Below are 19,104 nucleotides of genomic sequence, written 5' to 3' on the forward strand. Positions count from 1 at the left end.
ATTCGAGATCAGTTACCTACTGATCATTCACACTCCCCTCCACTGAGAGTGAGGTTCGTAGGCAGCCCTGAAAACAGGTGCTGCCGCAGGCCCCTGAGGATACCTGTGCTGACATGGCCCTTCCAGTGGACCTAAATGAGATTCTAGCTTTGGTCAGACTGAAATGGACCATGAATGCTCCTCTCCTCAGAGCAGGAGATATTTGTGCAGCCCTGAAAACAGGTGCTGCTGCCTGCGGGTTCTCCATAATACCCGGGCTGTCAAGAGCTAAATTCCATCCAGGGAAGCACCCAGCGGAACCTGGATGATTGCAGAAGCACTTATTTTCTGTTTGTTTGTATGGAAGCTTATTATTCCTTTTATGTAAAGCATTTTGGTATGACTTAAACAGTGCAATATAAGTAAAACTTACTTACTTACTTCCTTTCTTCTGCTTGTCCCTGGGAAGGTTTCCCCCCCCCCTCTTCTTTGTACTCTGATTCAGAGTGGTTTCTTCCACATGTAGTTCCCCCTCCAATGGGGAAGACATTGGGCTGCCCCATGTGCGAGGCTCCCGGCACCGGCACTGCTGTAGGCCGTGCTGATACTGCTCCCTCCTTTGGAGCAGATCATTGTTGGAGCAACTTCTCCATATGTTGCTCCATGTGGGAGAATTCGTCCTCAGACGCTCTCCGTTGAGGGAGGGTATCCCTCTTCCCCGGACTCATCTGAGTCAACGGGTTCGTTTAGACTTGCGGGTGGTATTACGTCCCGCAGGTCAACCACGGAGCTCCTGCTCCCGCGCAAAGTCTCCTGCCGATTTTGCTGTCGGCGCTACTGTCGGGAAGCGAGGCTCCCGGCACCGGAACTGCTGTAAGCCGTGCTGATACTGCTCCCTCCCTTGGAGCAGATCATTGTTGGAGCAACTTCTCCATAAGTTGCTCCATATGGGAGAAGTCGTCCTCAGACGCTCTCCGTTGAGGGAGGGTATCCCTCTTCCCCGGACTCATCTGAGTCAACGGGTTTGTTTAGACTTGCGGGTGGCATTACGCCCCGCAGGACAACCATGGAGCTCCTGCTCCCGCGCAAAGTCTCCTGCCAATTCTGCTGTCGGCGCTAATGTCGGGAACATGACCGTCGCCTGCTATTTGGAAAGCTGCGGTCTTCGGCAGCCGACATCCCCGCAGGCCGTCTCCTCGACATCTGGGCTCTGAAAAAAACTTCAAGCCCGAAAGAACGCAGGTAAGTGATTCAACTTTCCTTACCTGCTCATCCCGACGGCCTTGGAGGACTCAGTGCCTGCCAGTCCGTCGTGCGTGTTGCATTCAGACGTAATGACGCGCACGCAGACGGACGGCCCTTCTTCACGTAGTCACTCACGTGACTCCGAAGTAAAATATGGTCCCTTGATAAGGGACGAGTCAAAATAGAACTGATAACAACAGATACTCCACTTGATCTTAGCCAAGGCTGAGAGCGATGGTTTCAACGTAGATCTATTTGGATAGCATGACAAGCTCGGCTAAAAGAATAATAGCTAAGGCTGTGATAGCTATACCCATGGATTTGTCGTCGTTAATATCATTGGAACATGCCACGACGATTGTTCCTTAATATTGTCAGGTCTGGTTAGAATATCTGGGAACAGTTTGGCTTTATTGTCATAGTCGATAATACTGCCAAGTTATCTCAAAGTTTTGGGGTTTTTTTGTTTTTGTTTTTTTTGAAAGTGTACTGAATAGTATGCATCTTTTAAGCTGATGTCTACCATTAAGTATCCTTGGGTAAAAGGTTGGCAGTTTCAATATTCCAAGCGTGACGTGGCGAGATACTCAAGTGGTAAGTCAATGACGGTGCGACATACACCAGTTAGGGATTTTTGGTGCCAAAGGTTCGTACTAGGTTTTTTATGACCCCTTGTATATCATTGATGGTGAGACATCACCACCTTGGTTTGTTGGTACCAAAGGTTCATATAGGCTTCTATATGACCCCTAGTGTAATTTTACCCCCAGTTGCTAGACCCTCATGTTCTTTTTAGTGGGAGGGTAGACCCCTTGGGGTGCATGCTGAACTGGTATTGTATGGTCCCTAGGTAAGGGACATATCAGATATTAACTGATAAAACAGATACTACTAATCTTAGCCAAAAGGCCGAGCAGGATGGGATCTAATTCAATTTTGTCCTTGAATGCTTGTTAGTACAAACCCTTCACCTTTTGTGTGATGGTAGGAACCATACTTATCTTATTTCACTGTTGTTCTGTGTGTTCATTTCTTCGGTTTCTGGTTCCTTGTCTGTAGGGATGGTGTTGTTGGGGGTGGCGCATTTTCCATGGGGGCCGCTCTGGACCCTGGCCTGATAAAACAGGGCTTACTGGGGGTTGGCATGCGGGCCCCGAGCTTTCACCAGTACTATTAAGTGGACGCCTACTGGTGGACGTGTAGAGGCACTGCTGCTGGTTTCGTGTGGTGCTCATTCCAGACCCTGCCCTCTAGATGCCGAATTTTTTGGATACTTCTCCAGTTTTTTAGGCTTGGTTTGATAACTTAGCCAGCTAGCAGGATCTGTGGTTGAGAGGTCGGCGTTCTCACAGTCCTGTAAATTTTTTAAGTTGAGGGCAGGTTTTATAACTTCCTAAGAAGTTGCGGAGCACTGCGAGCAGTAGGGTCAGGTGTTTTGCCATACTACCCTGTCCCTCTGAAATGAGCATGCGAAATGATAGCCGACGTCAGGGATATCAAATGCATTTTAAAATATTTGGGTTTTAAAGCTATGCTCAATGTACCCCCCAATAACGGTGGGCACTTTGAGTAAATGCAATTTAGAGGAGGCGTGATGAAATCCAACACCTCATGACTACCTGTCTTGGAGAGGTTTTTTGAAAAGAACAGGTAGTAAGCTGGCCATCAGTTGAGACTGAAAAGCCATCTCGCTAGTGGTATAGCCACATAGCGGCCACACCCAGCAGCTCTTCCTGATCCTGTACCTCAAGCATACTCCCGATGTTGTTCAGCCAGTGACCCCTCTTCTTGACCAGTCCAGCCCTGGTTCCCATCGATCCCTCGACAAGGGAGATGGCCAGTGCTGTAGGCACTGGAGTGGGAGTGTTATGCTCCCTTGGCGGACTTGCCCTTGCTCCTGAGGCAAGTCTCGCTGGAGTTTTTGGCTCCATGACCTTCCTCTGGCTTGGAGAACAGACACTTGCTTGTTCTTGTTTGAAGTGCTGATTCCATCTTCCGTGTCTGTCTCCAGCCCGAGGTTGGTCCTGACCTTGCCGTTAGAGGCTGTCTGCCGTTTTCGGGCTGCATTTCAGCGGTTCTCGGGCGGCGAGTCTCCTTGTCGGGTGTCTGCAGGGGTGCCGGCCGGTTTTTGAATTTCCCTCCAGTCCGCTGCTGTTGGTCAGACAGCTGTTTAGCGGACTGGGCATCAGCGCAGCACCCGTGTCTGTGAACCGCAGCGTGTGCGGTCCCGTTGCCGCCTCTCCCCCCTCCACTGACGGCTCCTTCCCTGGAGTCGGACGGGGGCCGCTTCCCTCTGCTGCTTTGCTCCCCCTGGAGCAACAAACAAAAAGCAAAGTCCCGATTTTAAACTGAAGGTAAGTACTTACCTAACGGACCTTTCCTTCAGGCTTGTAGCTGGAGCGCCTACTCCCGCTGCGTCGCTGTTGCACTGCGTGAACACAATGTCGCGCATGCGTGCTGAACGGGCTCTTCACGTAGTCACTCACGTGACTCCGAAGTAAAATCATAGTTATTCATGTTCATCAGTCTATGAAAGTAACCATGCAGGAACAGCAGGCAATGAAGAAAGCGAATGGCATGTTGGCCTTTATAACAAAAGGAGTCAAGTATAGGAGCAAAGAGGTCCTTCTGTAGTTGACCACACCTGAAGTATTGTGTGCAGTTTTGGTCCCCTAATTTGAGGAAGGACATTCTTGCTATTGAGAGAGTGCAGCGTAGGTTTACAAGGTTAATTCCCGGGGTGGCGGGACAGTCATATGCTGAGAGAATGGAGCAGCTGGGCTTGTACACTCTGGAGTTTAGAAGGATGAGAGGGTATCTTATTGAAACATATAAGATTGTTAAGGCTTTGGACACGCTAGAGGCAGGAAACATGTTCCCGATGTTGGGGGAGTCCAGAACCAGGGGCCACAGTTTAAGAATAAGAGGTAAGCCATTTAGAACGGAGACAAGGAAACACTTTTTCTCACAGAGGGTTGTGAGTCTGTGGAATTCTCTGCTTCAGAGGGCAGTGGAGGCCAGTTCTCTTTCAAGAGAGAGCTAAATAGGGCTCTTAAAGATAGCGGAATCATGGGATATGGGGAGAAGGCAGGAACGGGGTACTGTTTGGGGATGATCAGCCATGATCACATTGAATGGTGGTGCTGGCTCGAAGGGCCGAATGGCCTGCTCCTGCACCTATTGTCTATTGTCATCATGGAAACAGGCCCTTTGATCCAACTTGTCCATGTCCACCAAGATATCTATCTATCTGAGCTAGTCCCATTTGCATGTGTTTGGCCCATCTTACTCTGAACTTTTATATTCATGTACTTGTCAAAATGTAACTTAAACAATGACATTCTACTCCCTCCACAGCTTCCTTGCAGCTCATTCCATATACCCTCATACATCTGTGTAGGAAAAGGGTTGCCCCTCAAATTATTTTTAAATCTTTCCCCTCTCAACTTGAGAAGTCCATTTCCTTTACTTTTAGACTTCCTGATCCTGGGAAAAATACTATGATCATCCACCTTATCTGTGGCACTCATGATTTTGTATACCTCTATAAGGTCACCCCTCAACTTCTCACACTCCAGGGAAGCCTTGCAGTCCATGTAACATGCTCATAAATATTTTCTGCACACTTTCCACCTTAGACATATTTTCTGTAGCAAGGTAATGATCATTTCACACAATCCTCCAAGTGTGGTGTCACCAATTACTTGTACAGTGTACATATGATATCTAAATCCTATACTCAGTGAAAAAAAGTGCTGGAATAATTCAGTGGGTCAGGCATCGGCTGTGGAGAACAAGGGTAGGTAATGTTTCAGGCCTGGACCCTTCTTCAGTCCAATTGTGGTGGGTGGATGGGGATAAGGAAACTGGAAAAGAAGTGGTGCCAGGACAAAGCTTAGCAAGTGATTGGTGGGTACAGATGAGGATGAGAATTGCTAGGCAGATGCTTAGACAAAGGCCAAAGATGAAATGACAAAAGGCATGAGATAAGGATTGATGAGTTGCGAATTGTGAAGCAAAAGGAAGGAATGGAGGTGGAAGGGGAGAAATAGATACGAGTATAAAAACACGGAGGTCTTGCTGCAGCTGTACACAGTATTAGTGAGACCACATTTGGAATACTGTGTACAGTTCTGGGGTCCATACTTAAGAAAGGATGTACTAGCCCTGGAGGCAGTGCAGTGCAGCGAAGGTTTACAAGATTAATTCCTGCAATGAGGGGATTGACATATGAGGAAAGGTTAAGTAGGCTGGAACTCTACTCTTTGGAGTTTAGAAGAATGAGAGGCGATCTCATTGAAACATATAAGATCGTGAGGGGCCTTGATCGGGTGGATGCACCGAGGATGTTCCCAATGATCGGGGAAACTAGAACTAGGGGACATAGTTGCAGAATAAGGGGGGGCTCTTTTAAAACTGAGATGAGGAAGAACTTCTTCACCCAGAGGGTGGTTAATTTATGGAATTCACTGCCCCAGGGAGCAGTGGAAGCAGAAACGTTAAATATATTTAAGTCTAAAATAGATGGTTTTTTAGCTGCCAAGGGGATAAGGGGCTACGGGGAGAGGGCAGGGATATGGACCTAGGTATGGTTAGTATAGTAAGACCTGAGTGATCTCCTGGACAAGTGTCGATCGCCTGGATTGGGGTCGGAGAGGAATTTCCCGGATTTTTTTCCCGAATTGGACCTGGGTTTTTATCCGGTTTTTTGCCTCCCCCAGGAGATCACGAGGTTCTTGGGGTGGAGAGGGGTGATAGCGGTATAAAGGGGAGGGTAGTGTCTTGTGTTCTGTGTCTTGTGTCTACTGTTTGTGGGTAAGTGTGTCTGTTTAGTGTTCAGCCATGAGCGAATGGCGGTGCGGGCTCGACGGACCTGGTGGTCTACTCTCGCACCTACTTTCTATGTTTCTATGTTTCTATGTTTCAGGTTGGGACCAAAGAGACGGGAGGTTTGCTTAGTTATTTAAATATGGAGAATTCAATGTTCATACAATATGTTGCACAAGTGGAATATGAAGTGCTGTTACTTCAGTTTGCATGTGGCCTCACTCTGGCAATGGGGAAACCCCAGGACAGAAAGACCATAAAGTCCTGTCCCTCTCTTCATCAGGTTTCTGTAATGGCTACAATGTCCCAGTCAACCATATCTTTCCACGCCCCAAGTTCATCTGCCTCACCCGTTAGGCCTCTCACAATAAAATACAGCAAACTCTCGCTATAATGGACCACATGGAGGTAGACGGTGTCCGCTATTACCCATTGTCCGCTACAACTTAATAAGGGCGTTAATATGTACAGTACTATTGGAAAAATAGCCAAATAACATTCACTACACAATAAACAGTAAAGGACACAAAATACACAATACCTTGGACACACAGTGGCACCACGGTAGAGTTGCTACCTCACTGCACCAGACACCCGAGTTCGATCCTGACCTCAGGTGCCCTCTGTGGCAGCGTTCATTTCCTCCGGGTGACAAGGATTCCTCACACCTTGTGGAGACATGCAGGCTTGTGGTTTGGTTAGCTTCTGTATTTCATATCTTCAGTATTAAAAAAGCTATGGCCATTTTCATACTCGGAAATTAGTATCTTGTTCCCTATTGCTTTTCCATTGACTTAACACAAAAGCTGTGATCGAGGACAGTCAAAAGCCCATAACTTTCTTAAAAATCAAGAGAAGTGAATGACATTTTCCGTTGTTATAGATTGAAGCATTCTGAAACAAATATAAGCATCTTACTTGGATGACCCGAAATTAAAGCATATAATTAGTTAATCACCTAATTGTAGTTAATTACAAAATTGACCGTTGTGACGGAAATAGTAATATTTTCCTCAACTTTTCAATTTTGGCATTGTAAACTACAAGTTTTTGCTCTTCAAACCACACATGACAAGCCTTTCTGCCCACTACTTTCCCATTAAGAATGTCCTGTAGATTCCATTTCTTAAGAAAAGGATATATTTTTTAAATAACCTAAGTATCCAAACAACAAACTAATCCCATTCACACAAGAATTTACAATATAACATAATTTTTAAATCTCACTGTCATTAATTTATATGCCAGATGGAAGGAATTTAATGTTTAATTCTCATAAATTAATCTAGAAACATCCACTCAATAAAATTAAAATTATTATTATTTTGCACAATACATGGGACTAAAACTGATATTTAGTATAAAAATATTGACTATGGGTAGGCAATAAAAATATAGACGATTCAGATGCTCTTATGACATGATTGTCCGAAAAAAAGAGCACTAAAATCATCTTGCGAGTGGGTTTTTCTGGAACGCGATCGATTGGAACGTTGCATTTGCAGTGAATTTGAACCCCATATCGGCAAGAAAACACTGCCGGTTCGTATGGGGCCCAAATCACATTTTTGCAAAGGAAAATTAGATTAAAGCCATCCGAGAAACAAGTTTATATGTAAAATAAATGACTTACGTTATGTTTTGTCCCCTCATGCGATCCGTCACGTAGGCATTGAGGGCATTAGAAGTCGCTTTTTATTTTAATGTAATTATTAAATTGTCTCCCGATTAAATAAATTAAAAAATCGGGAACAAAAGTCCGATCGATTGTTCTTCAGCAGATTAGCAGCCCGAGGAAAGCCGCCTCTGATAATCAGGAGAAAACGGCATTTTAATCCCCCCCCCCCCCCCCCCTCAAAGGTGCCAAAGTCAAGCACACGGCCAGTGGCAGAACTGCAGCGCTGCTAAAGGTACGTTTTGTAACATCGCTAAATATAGATCTAGTATAATCCATTCCCTTGTTGGACTATCTATGTACTATTTCAAGAAGACCTCTTAATAATAATAATAATAATAATAATAATAATAATAATAATAATAATAATATATTTTATTGTCATTGCACATAAGTGCAACGAGATTTGGGTATGCAGCTTCCATCCGATGTCATAACTTAAATAACTAATAAAATTTAGATTTAGATACCCCGAGAACATGGTTTGTAAAAAGAACATTAAAACAGTAAACAGTCAAAACTGACTAAAATGCAGATGTGTCTGTGCGACGTAAGATGTGTCCTAGATGCACATAACAAATCCTGCCCCATTTAAGGGAGTTTCAGTCAATATTGAGGACATTTAAATCTTCCACCAGAACAACCCTTTTGTTTTTCCATCTTTGCATGATCTGCCTATATGTTTATTTCTCTATCTCTCACTGGTGATTGGGAGGCATAAAATAAAATTCAAGAACAGCCCTTTTCCCCTTGCTGGATGAGCCCTCCAAACACATTCTCTCTAAGTGTATTTGGGATATTCTTCCTGGTTAATAGAGCAATTCCATTTCTCTTTTACGTCCCTCTAATTTGCATTGAAAAACTGAAAAGTTGTGCTGCCTGTCCATCCATTGTCTTAACTAAGTGGCTGCACCACTAATCCAGGCTCTATGTTTATGTGCTTTACTCCCGAATACAATAAATTTACTTCAGACCGTCAATCCCTCCATGTTCATTAACATTATGCTGCCTGTTCTTCCTAATAGACTTTGATCTAATCATTATTATCTCCGAAGTCCCTCCATTTAATGGCCTACTGGCCTGGTTCCCACTCTTCTGCCATGCAAGTTTAAACTGGTCAGTATAACTAGATGAACACTCAAATTTCATGATAGATAAAGCACAAAGTAAATATAAACCATGGCAGGTTTAGCATGAATTAGTCTAATTAAACGCATAAGTATTTTGCACGCATTGAAAGGTGCGATTAAAAGTTATCTAAGGGTTGCCGCAGCTGCTTGATTTAAGACCTGTGCAAATCCTTTATTGTCTGTTTTGTTACACATAACTAATTTCTGTTGCCATGTCATAGCCTTAAGAGATTGTGATCTCATTTTTAAGAGGTTTTGCTGAAGGGTGGAGGAAGTAATTTCGTAAACTGTAAATGTCAAGGCCTTAGAATAGTCATAGAGTTATACAGCACAGAAACAGGTTCTTTGGTCAAAGATATTCATGGCAACAGGCTACCTTTCAAAGCCAGCCCCATTTCACCCATATCCTTCAAACCTTTTTGTCCATGAATCTGTTCAAATTCTTTTGAGGAAATATTATATAATAGTACCGCTCCGATAGTGACTTTTATATGAGTTAGGTAATTTGCAAAAGAAAAGCTTAAGGTTTTCAGAAACATAAGTCTCCTAACGAAATAAAGTACAATGAATCATACACACAGGGAAAGATGAATCAAAGCATAGAGGCGCTGATCTGAACCTGCATAGCTTAGTTTATTGCTTTGAAGCAATTATATCGCTGGAGGAAATTGTATTTGATATGATTTTGTGTTGAAGAATGGATAGCTGAATGGGGCCTCTTTTTGGGCCAGAGGTCATCTGCTCTTTCTCTATGGCACATTCTTGAGCTGTGAGGTTCATGCTGAGCTTGAGACAGAATTCAAGGCTGAGAAATAATAGACTCTAATTTAGCTTTGGCTAAGTTAAATTATAATGAGATTGGGATAAGGGATAAGATGTGTGTGAAGGGGAGTAGTTGCTTGGAGGGGAAGAAAATTAGATTGATGGATTTGTTTATAGAAAGTCGAAGAAGCAGATGTAATTCTGATGTAATGGTCTGAGTTGTAAATCTCCCTTGTGTTCCGCCTTGAACTTGAGATTGGAAATCCAGCTTCCAGAGCGCAGGAAAGGGGCTACAAATTAGAATGAAGTTGTATCCTTGCACCAAACACTTATTAATTAAGTTGACAGATTTACGACCCATGTATGCTTGGGTTGGGAGGTGTGTGTGGGGTTTGAACTTAGAAACTGTAAATTCGGCAAACTTATATAATTAATGTTTTAAATACATAGGTAATAGTATTGTAAACTGTGTAAAATTATAGTGAAACAATTTATGAAATGTATTGTCTTAGTGGGACTGTAAACATTAGACTTTGTTTAGATTTATAGAAATATCCTTCTTCTTGGTATGGAAAGTGTGTATGACTTGTGTGATCATTGTATTACATATGTATCTTATATTTTGAGGAGTGGTCTTTGATAATTGAGCCTACTGGGGTTTTGCTGTGTTGAAATAAAATAATTCTAAGCAAAGTTATACTACAGGCAAACGAAGGTTGTGAGGCCAGGGAAAGGGGGATCATGTGACTGATGTTGTAAATCACCAGAAGGACTCAGATGATTGGTTACTAGCTTGTCACACCCTCTGTATCTGAAATGTCTAATACCTATATAAATGCCATGAGTTCTATCAAAGTTACTCTTCTCTGGACCCGCCCCAGAGCATTAGCTCTGTGTTGGAAGGTTCAGAGACTAGTCACAGCTGAATAAAGAATTGATTTCAACAGCTACAAACGTATGTCAACTTTCCCCCTTTCATCTTATAGCTATCCCTCTAGTGTTGGACAATTCCAGCCTGGGATAAAGTTTCTGTCCGTCTACCTTATCTATGCATCTCATAATTTTATATACTTCAATCTAGTCTCCCCTCAACCTTTGACTTTCCAGAGAAAACAATCCATATTTATCCAACCTCTGCTTGTAGCTGAAACCCTCTAATCTAGGCAGCATTCTGAGAAACATCCTCTACACCCTCTCTAAAGCCACATTTCCTGTAACGAGGCGACCAGAACTACATGCAATACTCCAAATGCGGCCTAATCAAAGTCTTACAGAGCTGCATCTTGTTACTTTGCGGTCTTCCAAATGATATATGATAAATTCCCTTATGATTTAATGTTCATGGTTAATTATTGACCTGATTTAAAATACTACCTGAGGTCAAAAGACAACAGTTAGGGATAATGAATAAGTATTTACAATTAACAGGATATATCTTGTGATATTCAACAAGATTTCTGTTAGATTCTGATATCTTCTGTATTTTCAAGTGATTGCTATGTCGGGAAGCCAGATATCTTTGTTTTCTGGTGATAAGAAGTAATGTTGTTTACAATATAGAGAAAGCATTAAATTATAAAAAGTTTAGTAGATTAAGTAAATAGAGTAAAAGCAAATATATTCACTGTAAACAAGGGAAAGGTCAAATACTTTGGACTCATGGCGAAAAGCCCAAGGCAGTGGAGCCAAAAAAAAAGATTTACATTTCCCTTCTTTGAAGTAATTTGATCAGATGCAGAACTTAATATTTTGGAACTATACATTTTATACGTATAAATTTGCCTGGTCTCTTTTCAGGTAGCAACAGAAATGGGGTGATATTCCTGTATTTGTTGAGACATTTTCCTTCAAGTTTTTTCTGTTTCCCCCTCTAATATACATTACCCAGCCTTCACAGAATTCTTGAACTGAACCGTATTTGTATTTTGCAGGTCAACAACATCAATGTGGTGAAGGTTGGACACAAGCAAGTGGTCTCCATGATCCGACAGGGAGGAAATAACCTGCTGATGAAGGTGGTGACAGTCAGTCGAAAGCCAGAACTCGAAGATGGGATGAGGAAAAAAGGTCAGGCGCTAGTTAATGGTAATTACAGAACTCTGTTGGAGTTAACCTTCTTATCAATTGAATGTTTTTTTATTACTGTTCACGGAGAATGTGTCAGAATTATTGCTATTTGTATGAGGTGTGCAGCATTTCTTCCTCTTAAAGAGGGTATTGAATTATGTTATCTTGAGATACCAGGGACTCAAGCCAAGTGGTTGGTGCTCAGTTACCATATGAGAAGGAGGGATCCATTATGAGTTTTAGATTGCCAATATTTAGTTGCAGAGATTGTCTGTCTTTCCCACAGTTACTTGGGGACAGACTCTATGAGTTTCTAACCTCAATAATTTAAGGATCTCCCCTCATTTTACGTAGCTATGGTGCAGAGCCTTCACCCGTATGGATAAACAAACTTTTTCAATGTCCCCTCTCCCAAGTAAATTAGAAAAATAGTCAATCCCTTTCCACACCAAGTTAAAGAGCGAACTGAAACATTTGTTTTTCTCAAATTATTTAAAAGACCTCTCAGAAATGCCAACAATTCTAAGTTGGGAAACAGATCAATTTCCACTCTCCTATATAGACTGGGAATTAAGCAATACTCTGAATTGAAGCGATCTCCTCTCTGACATTGATGCTCCCACCGTACTATCACCCCAGATTTTTCACTCAACTTTTAATGTTTTGAAGCAACATCTTTTCATTTGCTTAACAAATAAAATAATCTTTCCCACCTATCCAGTATGCAGTGAATTGACTGATGCCAGATGGGATGCCCCCTCACTCTCATCTGCTGGAGGAGAAAACGCAGACTTATAAACAAATGTCCTAACAGGAAGTGTAAATATGTAGACATCAATGAAGACAAAATTAGGCTCACCTATGAAAGGAGTCAATACTTTCAAGCAAGATGGGAAAGGGGTGGAAATTGAAGGGATACGCAGAGAGAAAAAGATGCCAGGCAAAATGTAGTTGATTTATCTATGGGATGTCTTGATATTTGTATGGGTGCAACCTGCCGTGGATGCACATTCAAGTGTATTATCATTGCATGTGTTATTAATTTATTTAGCAAAGTGTTTAAGTTGAATTAATGTATGCTGATAAAATAAGGTAATGTACAAGAGTGAAATGATTATCAGTGGTTCTGTTGATGTAATAGACCATTTATAATGAATTTTAGTTTGGATTTGAAGGCTACTTTTTTTTGTTGGGACCTGGTTGACATCTCACTGTCTGATGACATTAAGATTCCTTGTTGGACAACCAGTTGAGCATCATGTCAAGATACAATTATTTTAGGGGATTTGTATGATGTCAATTCTGCTTAGTAGCTTCATGACCAGTTTGCAGTAAAAGTTAGTTAAAAAGTAATTGCTTCTTTCAAGTTGACTGATGGTAGATACAAAAATTGGTTTATTTTGTGGATCTTACAGAAGAACCGTGCATACAGACTGAGGTAGCTGTTCTACTGAGTAGAATAGATTATAAAAATCAAAACATTGACCTTTAAAAATCTGTTAACTGCTGAAAAAAGGATGCATTCGTTAATCAAAGGGTTTGGCAGTTTCGAGAAAGATTTAAATATGTGTAAAGATCTATCAAGTGTTTAGATGATATAAGTTGGCTGCAGAATAAAGGTTCTTTCACTCGTCCCCATCACCATAAATGTTTCTTTATTTACCATTAATTTTATATAAAATCAATCTTTCATTATTCTCATGCCAGTTCAGTGTTAATTTGTGCTATTTCTGTGAATTTACATGCAATGACTGCAAAGCTCTAAACTTAGTTCATATTGGCACCTTATTGCATAATACAGTTGCTGAGGTTGAAATGGAAATCTGCAGGAATATTTCCACAGCATGCAAGACAAACACTGACAATCTGCAAAGAATTCAAAATACTATACTTGAAAGATCGAGGGTAAATTCATTCAGATAAAAGTAAGGTTGGAGAATTACAGCCTGACTACTTGGTTATTTTTTATCAAGATTACTAAAAGTAGTGAAGTAAGTGAATGTTTCATTTTTTTAAACAAAGCAGTGGAGATTGAATGTTAGAACTGAAGAGCAGAGAAGTTATGATAAACTTGCATAAAATCGGTTAGGTCACACTTGGAAAATTCTGAATTGTTCAGTCTCAACATCATCATAAGAACGTTGAAGCGCGGAAATGATTCAAAACATTTATGAGAATGCAACCAATACTATGTGTTATACCTATGCGCTAGGAACATTTGAATAGTGTGCAGATTTTATTTTTCTCTTGAAAAAAGGGGTGAATGTATAATTCTTTACGATTCTGAATATATTTTAGAGTAAATATAAAAATAAAATATTTCAACAAGGTAAAGACCAAAATTAAAGTTCAGAAATATCATGTAATGTTAATATTAGACAATCCAGTTGGGAATTCCGAAGAAGACTGGTAACAGTGTGAACTGTTTCATTGAGTCAAAACAAAATGGGTCAAACAATACAAATGATGCAAGAATAAACGTGCAAGGGTAAATGGATTTGGAGAAAATCTTGATGAAGGTTAGTTGAAAAAGGATGAGAGGAGACTTGGAAGGTAAAAGTACAGCTGGGTACCAGTTGGAAACTCCATGGCCTATCTTTTCCACCACATAGTCTATGTAAATCATCTCATGTTCAGTTTTGGTTGGCAATCATGAAATGAACCATTGAAAGTAATTGGTTTTAGGAGGAAAATAATTATATAGACTCTTTCGTCACCAACTGAGTTTCAGAAGTTTAATTGCTTTCATTAGCTAAAATTAACCGTATTGTATTGATACATGAAGTGCTCAAGGAAATTGATGGGTTTATTTCAATTCATACTTCAGATGTGGGCATCACATTAAAATCCAGAATACTTCCATTGCAAATTGTCTCATTGGTAAATCGCACCTTGAACTGCGATATGTTTTATGTGGTGCAATCCAAGATATAGAAAACATGAAAAATCAATGTCCAGATGTGTATGATGTACAGGGGGCTGTGAGGGGGAACTGCAGTTCTCTTCTGTCAATTTGGAAGTGCTCATTATTTTGGGAGATGCTGCTGAAGAAACTTTGGTGCGCTGATGCAGAACACCATGCAGATTGTATCATTTGATGTTGTAAATGTATCTGTGTGAATGGGAACGGAACTAAGCAACTTGAGTACATGGTGAAGTCAGAGCAAATAGCATATGGAGTCGTTAAGCTGATGGAATAATTAGCTGTAGCCTAGTGAGAGTTGAAACAATGAGCAAAGTGTGGATAAATGTATGGTGCAATAGAGCTAAGGAAGGCGATGAATGACATTAGAAAGAAGATGGAATGATTCATCTGCAGCAGGTGGGATTGGGATTTTTGAGAAATCAAATATGAGAGATTCTGGAACGTTTGGCTTCAATTTATGGCTTAAAGGAACATCTCATCTATGGTAAATGATTATCATCATTATTTTCAAAAGAGGTAATTTATTATAATGGTTAAAGTTAAAAAACAGCATAAAGCAAAGTATGGTAAAGCACGCGGTTTTGATAAAATGTAACTTTCAAATAATGGTTTACATTGTACATAAGAATGAAGCATGCATTTCCTTGGCACCAAGACTTTGTTAACGACAACAGAGGACCATCAAGAGGCCACTGGGCCATCACTGTCAGGAGAGTTAATAAATTTGTGCAAAAAAAGTGCCCCAAACTGCAAACGGCTGTCGCAAACGAGATAATGAACTAATAAAAAAACAAAAAAAAGGGTTGCGAGACTAAGCAGCACCACACTAGAAAACGCAAACCAACTGCACATAACAGCAGGGCACCTAGCGAAATATCTCCCTTGAACCGAGAAACTGCTAGTTCAACAGTTCAACAAGGCACCGATGAGACCACCTCTACGCCAGAGCCTATCACCGAATCTGGTAAGTCATGTGAATAATGTCTGCTGTCTGTTTTAGTTAGAAATAAATAAATACTAACAACATAGCCCTGTCCATTAGTCTTCTCTAATATGCATGCTAGCAATGCTCCCACAGGGACCAGTAGCTCCATAGACATAATGCTCCATAGACATAATGCACCAAGTCCATAATCGTTTGCAGTGCCTGCAGTAAGTTTTATTGAGAAGTGGCACTTGATGCTGTCCTGATGGCTCAGTGGGTGAATACACCTCTCAATGTGGTATCAAACCACACAGACCAGGAAAGCCCCAGGTTCAATCCTTGGTCTGTGCTGTTAGCTGATTTCAGCCAAGTGTAGCAAGTGGGAGTTGGGTGTGATAATGTGGGTGGTAAGGTGGGAGTGAGTTTATTATAATTGGCCTTAGGATCCCTGGTTTAGGGACAGATAAAAAATTAAAAGTCAGCCAGAATTCCCACTCCTGATTGATATCTAGTGACTCCTGCTGAGATGCGTGCCTGTATGTGGAATGTGGAATTTGGGGTGAGGATGAATTGGGCTTGGTTGTGATGTCTCCTCGGTCAAATTACCTTCCAATGCAGGCTGACTGGTCTCATGTGGAAAATAGGCCGGTGGGCATGGTACTAGAGGGATGTCTGTGTTTGTTGGATGGTTACTTGGCAGGAGTCACTGCTTTCAGGAGAGGAGAGGAAAGGGAAAAACAATTGGAGATACTTCAGTGGTACTCTGTCGTCTGCAACAGTCTGATTGTAAAAAAAATCTCAAGTTGTTACAAAACCCCAGACCCAACATTAAAGATTACTTCTTGTGTCTCCACAGATGATTCTCTCTCTTCAAACAGCACTGAGTCGCTCGAAGGACTCATCAATATTTTCAAAGATGACGATGTTTCTGAGGAAAATTATGTCAAGTCCGATCGGGAGGATACTGCCACAACCCCACAAGACCTGGGATCTGCACTCCATGCCTGTGACAGTGCTCTGGATTTGCAGGAGGACCTGGTGCAGGACCTGCTTCCTGCAGCTGGAGCTTCCAAAGAGCCTCTCTTGGATGGTGGCGTAAAAGCCAGAGAGTCCACCATAGAAGACCAAGGGTCACATCAGCCACAGCTGACAGGTGCTGTCCCTGAAGCATCCGCAACCCACACCCAGCAGATGCTGGAGCAGACCATTCACCTCCTTCATGAGGCAGTACAGAACTTCCATGTCACTGTGCAGTCTGGATACACCCAGATGCATAGCGACATGACAAGATCGCATACTATAATGCAGTTTGGTTGGACACAGTTCACTGAGCAGGTTGGATGTCTGGTCAGTCTGCTAAGGACCCTGGTACAAGATCACCAGGCCCCTACCCCACAGCTGCGAGACGTTGCTGTTCAGAGCTCTGTCAAGTCCCCTGAAGGCCAGTCTACTGGGGTGGTGCTGCCAGCAGCCAACTCTCCTGTGGCTGATGTAGTTTCAAATGTACAGTGCAACCCAGTGGAGGCTCACTTGAATGATGAGTCATCCCAAAGCTCAGCCACTTGTCCTTCTGTAAATAGAACACATGTACATAGTTTTAATATATAATCATGTAAATAAGTCATCTGCATTGACACAATTTGGGTTTCACCATTGTTAAGTTTGCACATCTTCTACATGAGTCAACAAGACTACCTCAACACTATCAATTGAAAAGAAGTGCTCTGTAATTTTGTTTTACTTTGTATGTTCATCAGTACAGCTACTTTGTGTAGACATCTACACTAATACAATGGAACAAAACATGAATGTTCATTATCTGTACTGTTCATCAAAGCATTTGACTAAACAATTTCTATTTCATCACTTCTTTGTCTGGTGTCTTCTTTCTTCTTTCATTACAGTTTTCGTTTAAAAACATGCTGGCTCTGATTATCCCTGTGTATTTCTTAACTACAGTTTCACATCCATAGAAACATTCTGATAAACTCTATTGTCTGTCCTCAAGGACACAAATGTCTTTACAATGATGTGATGCTCAACGTTCGCACAGCTGTATAACTGTTATAAAAGAGACACAAAATGCTGGAGTAACTCAGCAGACCAGGCAACATCTTTAAAGAACATAGGTGATGTTTTGAGTAGGGACCTTTCTTCAACTGATTTGGTGGGGGGAGGAGCAAATTTGGAAGAAACAAGGGGCAGGATAAAGCCTGGTAAGTACTAAGTAGATATAGTCGAGGAGGGGTTTTGATAGGCAGATGGTTGGACAAAGGCCAGAGATGAAAAGACAAGTGTGAACAAAAGGTTTGAAGAGTGGCAAATTGTGAAATGAGTGAAAGGAATATAGGTGGATGGGGAGGGGGAGAAAAGAAACAGGTACGCGTCCAGGTGGGACACGGGACAGAGGGGCTGAAAAAGAAAACAGGTGGGAAAAGATGTTGAGGGGGGATTTGAAATGACCTAACACTGGAGAATTCAATGCTCATACCATTGTATCGTTGCAAGCTAAACAGGCGGAATATGAGGTGCTGGTCATCCAGTTTGCATGTGGCCTCACTCTGGCAACGTTGGAGGCAAATGACAGAAATGTCAGTATGGGAATGGGAAGAGGAATTCAAATAGTTAGCAACCAGGAGATCCAGTAGGTCTTGGGGGACCGTGGTCTCGCCGATGTACAGCAGGGCACGTCGGGAACATTAGATGCAGTAGATGAAGTTGGAGGAGGTACATGGGAACCTCTGTCCCAACTGGATGAACTATTGGATGAAAGTGAGGAATAGGTGTTACTTCTCCTGCAGTTATGTGGGAAAGTATCTCGGGAGGGGGTGTTTGGGTGGGAAGGGATGAGTGAATATGCGAAAAGTAGAAAGGAAAGGGAATGGAAAGATGTGACTGGTGGTGGGATCACGTTGGAGGAGGTCAAAATGTCAGAGAATGACGTGTTAGATGTGGAGTCTGGTGGGGTCAAAGGTGAAGACTAAGGGAACTCTATCCTTGTTCCATCAGTGGTGGGTGGGGGGGGGGGGGGGGGTGGGGACCGGGAACAGAACTATGGAACAGAGGAGACACAGGTTTCTAAAGGTACTAACATAGGTATCTGGACTACACTTCTTTCCACCCTACCTCATACAATAACGCTATCCCCTACTCTCAGTTTCTCTATCTCTGCCGCAAGTGCTCCCAAGATGAGGCTTTTCTTTCTCGGACATCTCTTTCTTTAGTAAACATGGTTCCCCTCCCCGCTACCAGAGATGGATTCCTCACCCACATTTCCTCTGTGTTCTGTAGTTCTGTTCATTCACCCCTTCCCCAACTTCTTTGTTTACTCATCCCTTCCCACCCAAACCACTCACTCCCCAGATACTTACCCCTGCAACCACAGAAGATGTAACACCTGTTCCTATACCTCCTTCCTTACCTCCATCCCGGAACCCCAGCAGACCTTCCCAGTGAGACAGAGATTCACGTCCACCTCCTTCAACCTTATCTACTGCATCCGGTTTTCCCGATGTGGCCTCCAGCACATCTGCAAAACCAAGTATAAAGTCGGAGACCATTTTTCCAA

At 42.1% G+C, this 19,104-nt stretch overlaps 1 protein-coding gene and 2 pseudogenes across 10 annotated transcripts in view; 1 reads left to right on the forward strand and 2 right to left on the reverse strand.

Moving 5' to 3' along the window:
- The window catches only part of shank3 (SH3 and multiple ankyrin repeat domains 3), a 541,235-nt gene that overhangs the window by 393,712 nt on the left and 128,419 nt on the right, over window positions 1-19,104 (forward strand). For 8 of the 10 annotated variants that reach the window (XR_004415240.1, XR_004415241.1, XM_033039988.1 and 5 more), the window contains exon 17: window positions 11,550-11,703. Coding sequence is in view for 8 of the 10 variants with exons in the window: in XM_033039988.1 (XP_032895879.1) it covers window positions 11,550-11,703 (154 nt within the window). In the remaining 2 variants the exon portion in view is untranslated. The remainder of the gene's footprint in view (window positions 1-11,549; window positions 11,704-19,104) is intronic. The other 2 variants (XM_033039990.1, XM_033039991.1) reach the window with 1 other exon arrangement.
- Window positions 1,346-1,460, reverse strand: LOC116985422 (annotated as a pseudogene).
- Window positions 2,037-2,144, reverse strand: LOC116985420 (annotated as a pseudogene).

This window comes from Amblyraja radiata, chromosome 21 (assembly GCF_010909765.2).
Source record: "Amblyraja radiata isolate CabotCenter1 chromosome 21, sAmbRad1.1.pri, whole genome shotgun sequence".
NCBI classification, from domain to species: Eukaryota; Metazoa; Chordata; class Chondrichthyes; order Rajiformes; family Rajidae; genus Amblyraja; species Amblyraja radiata.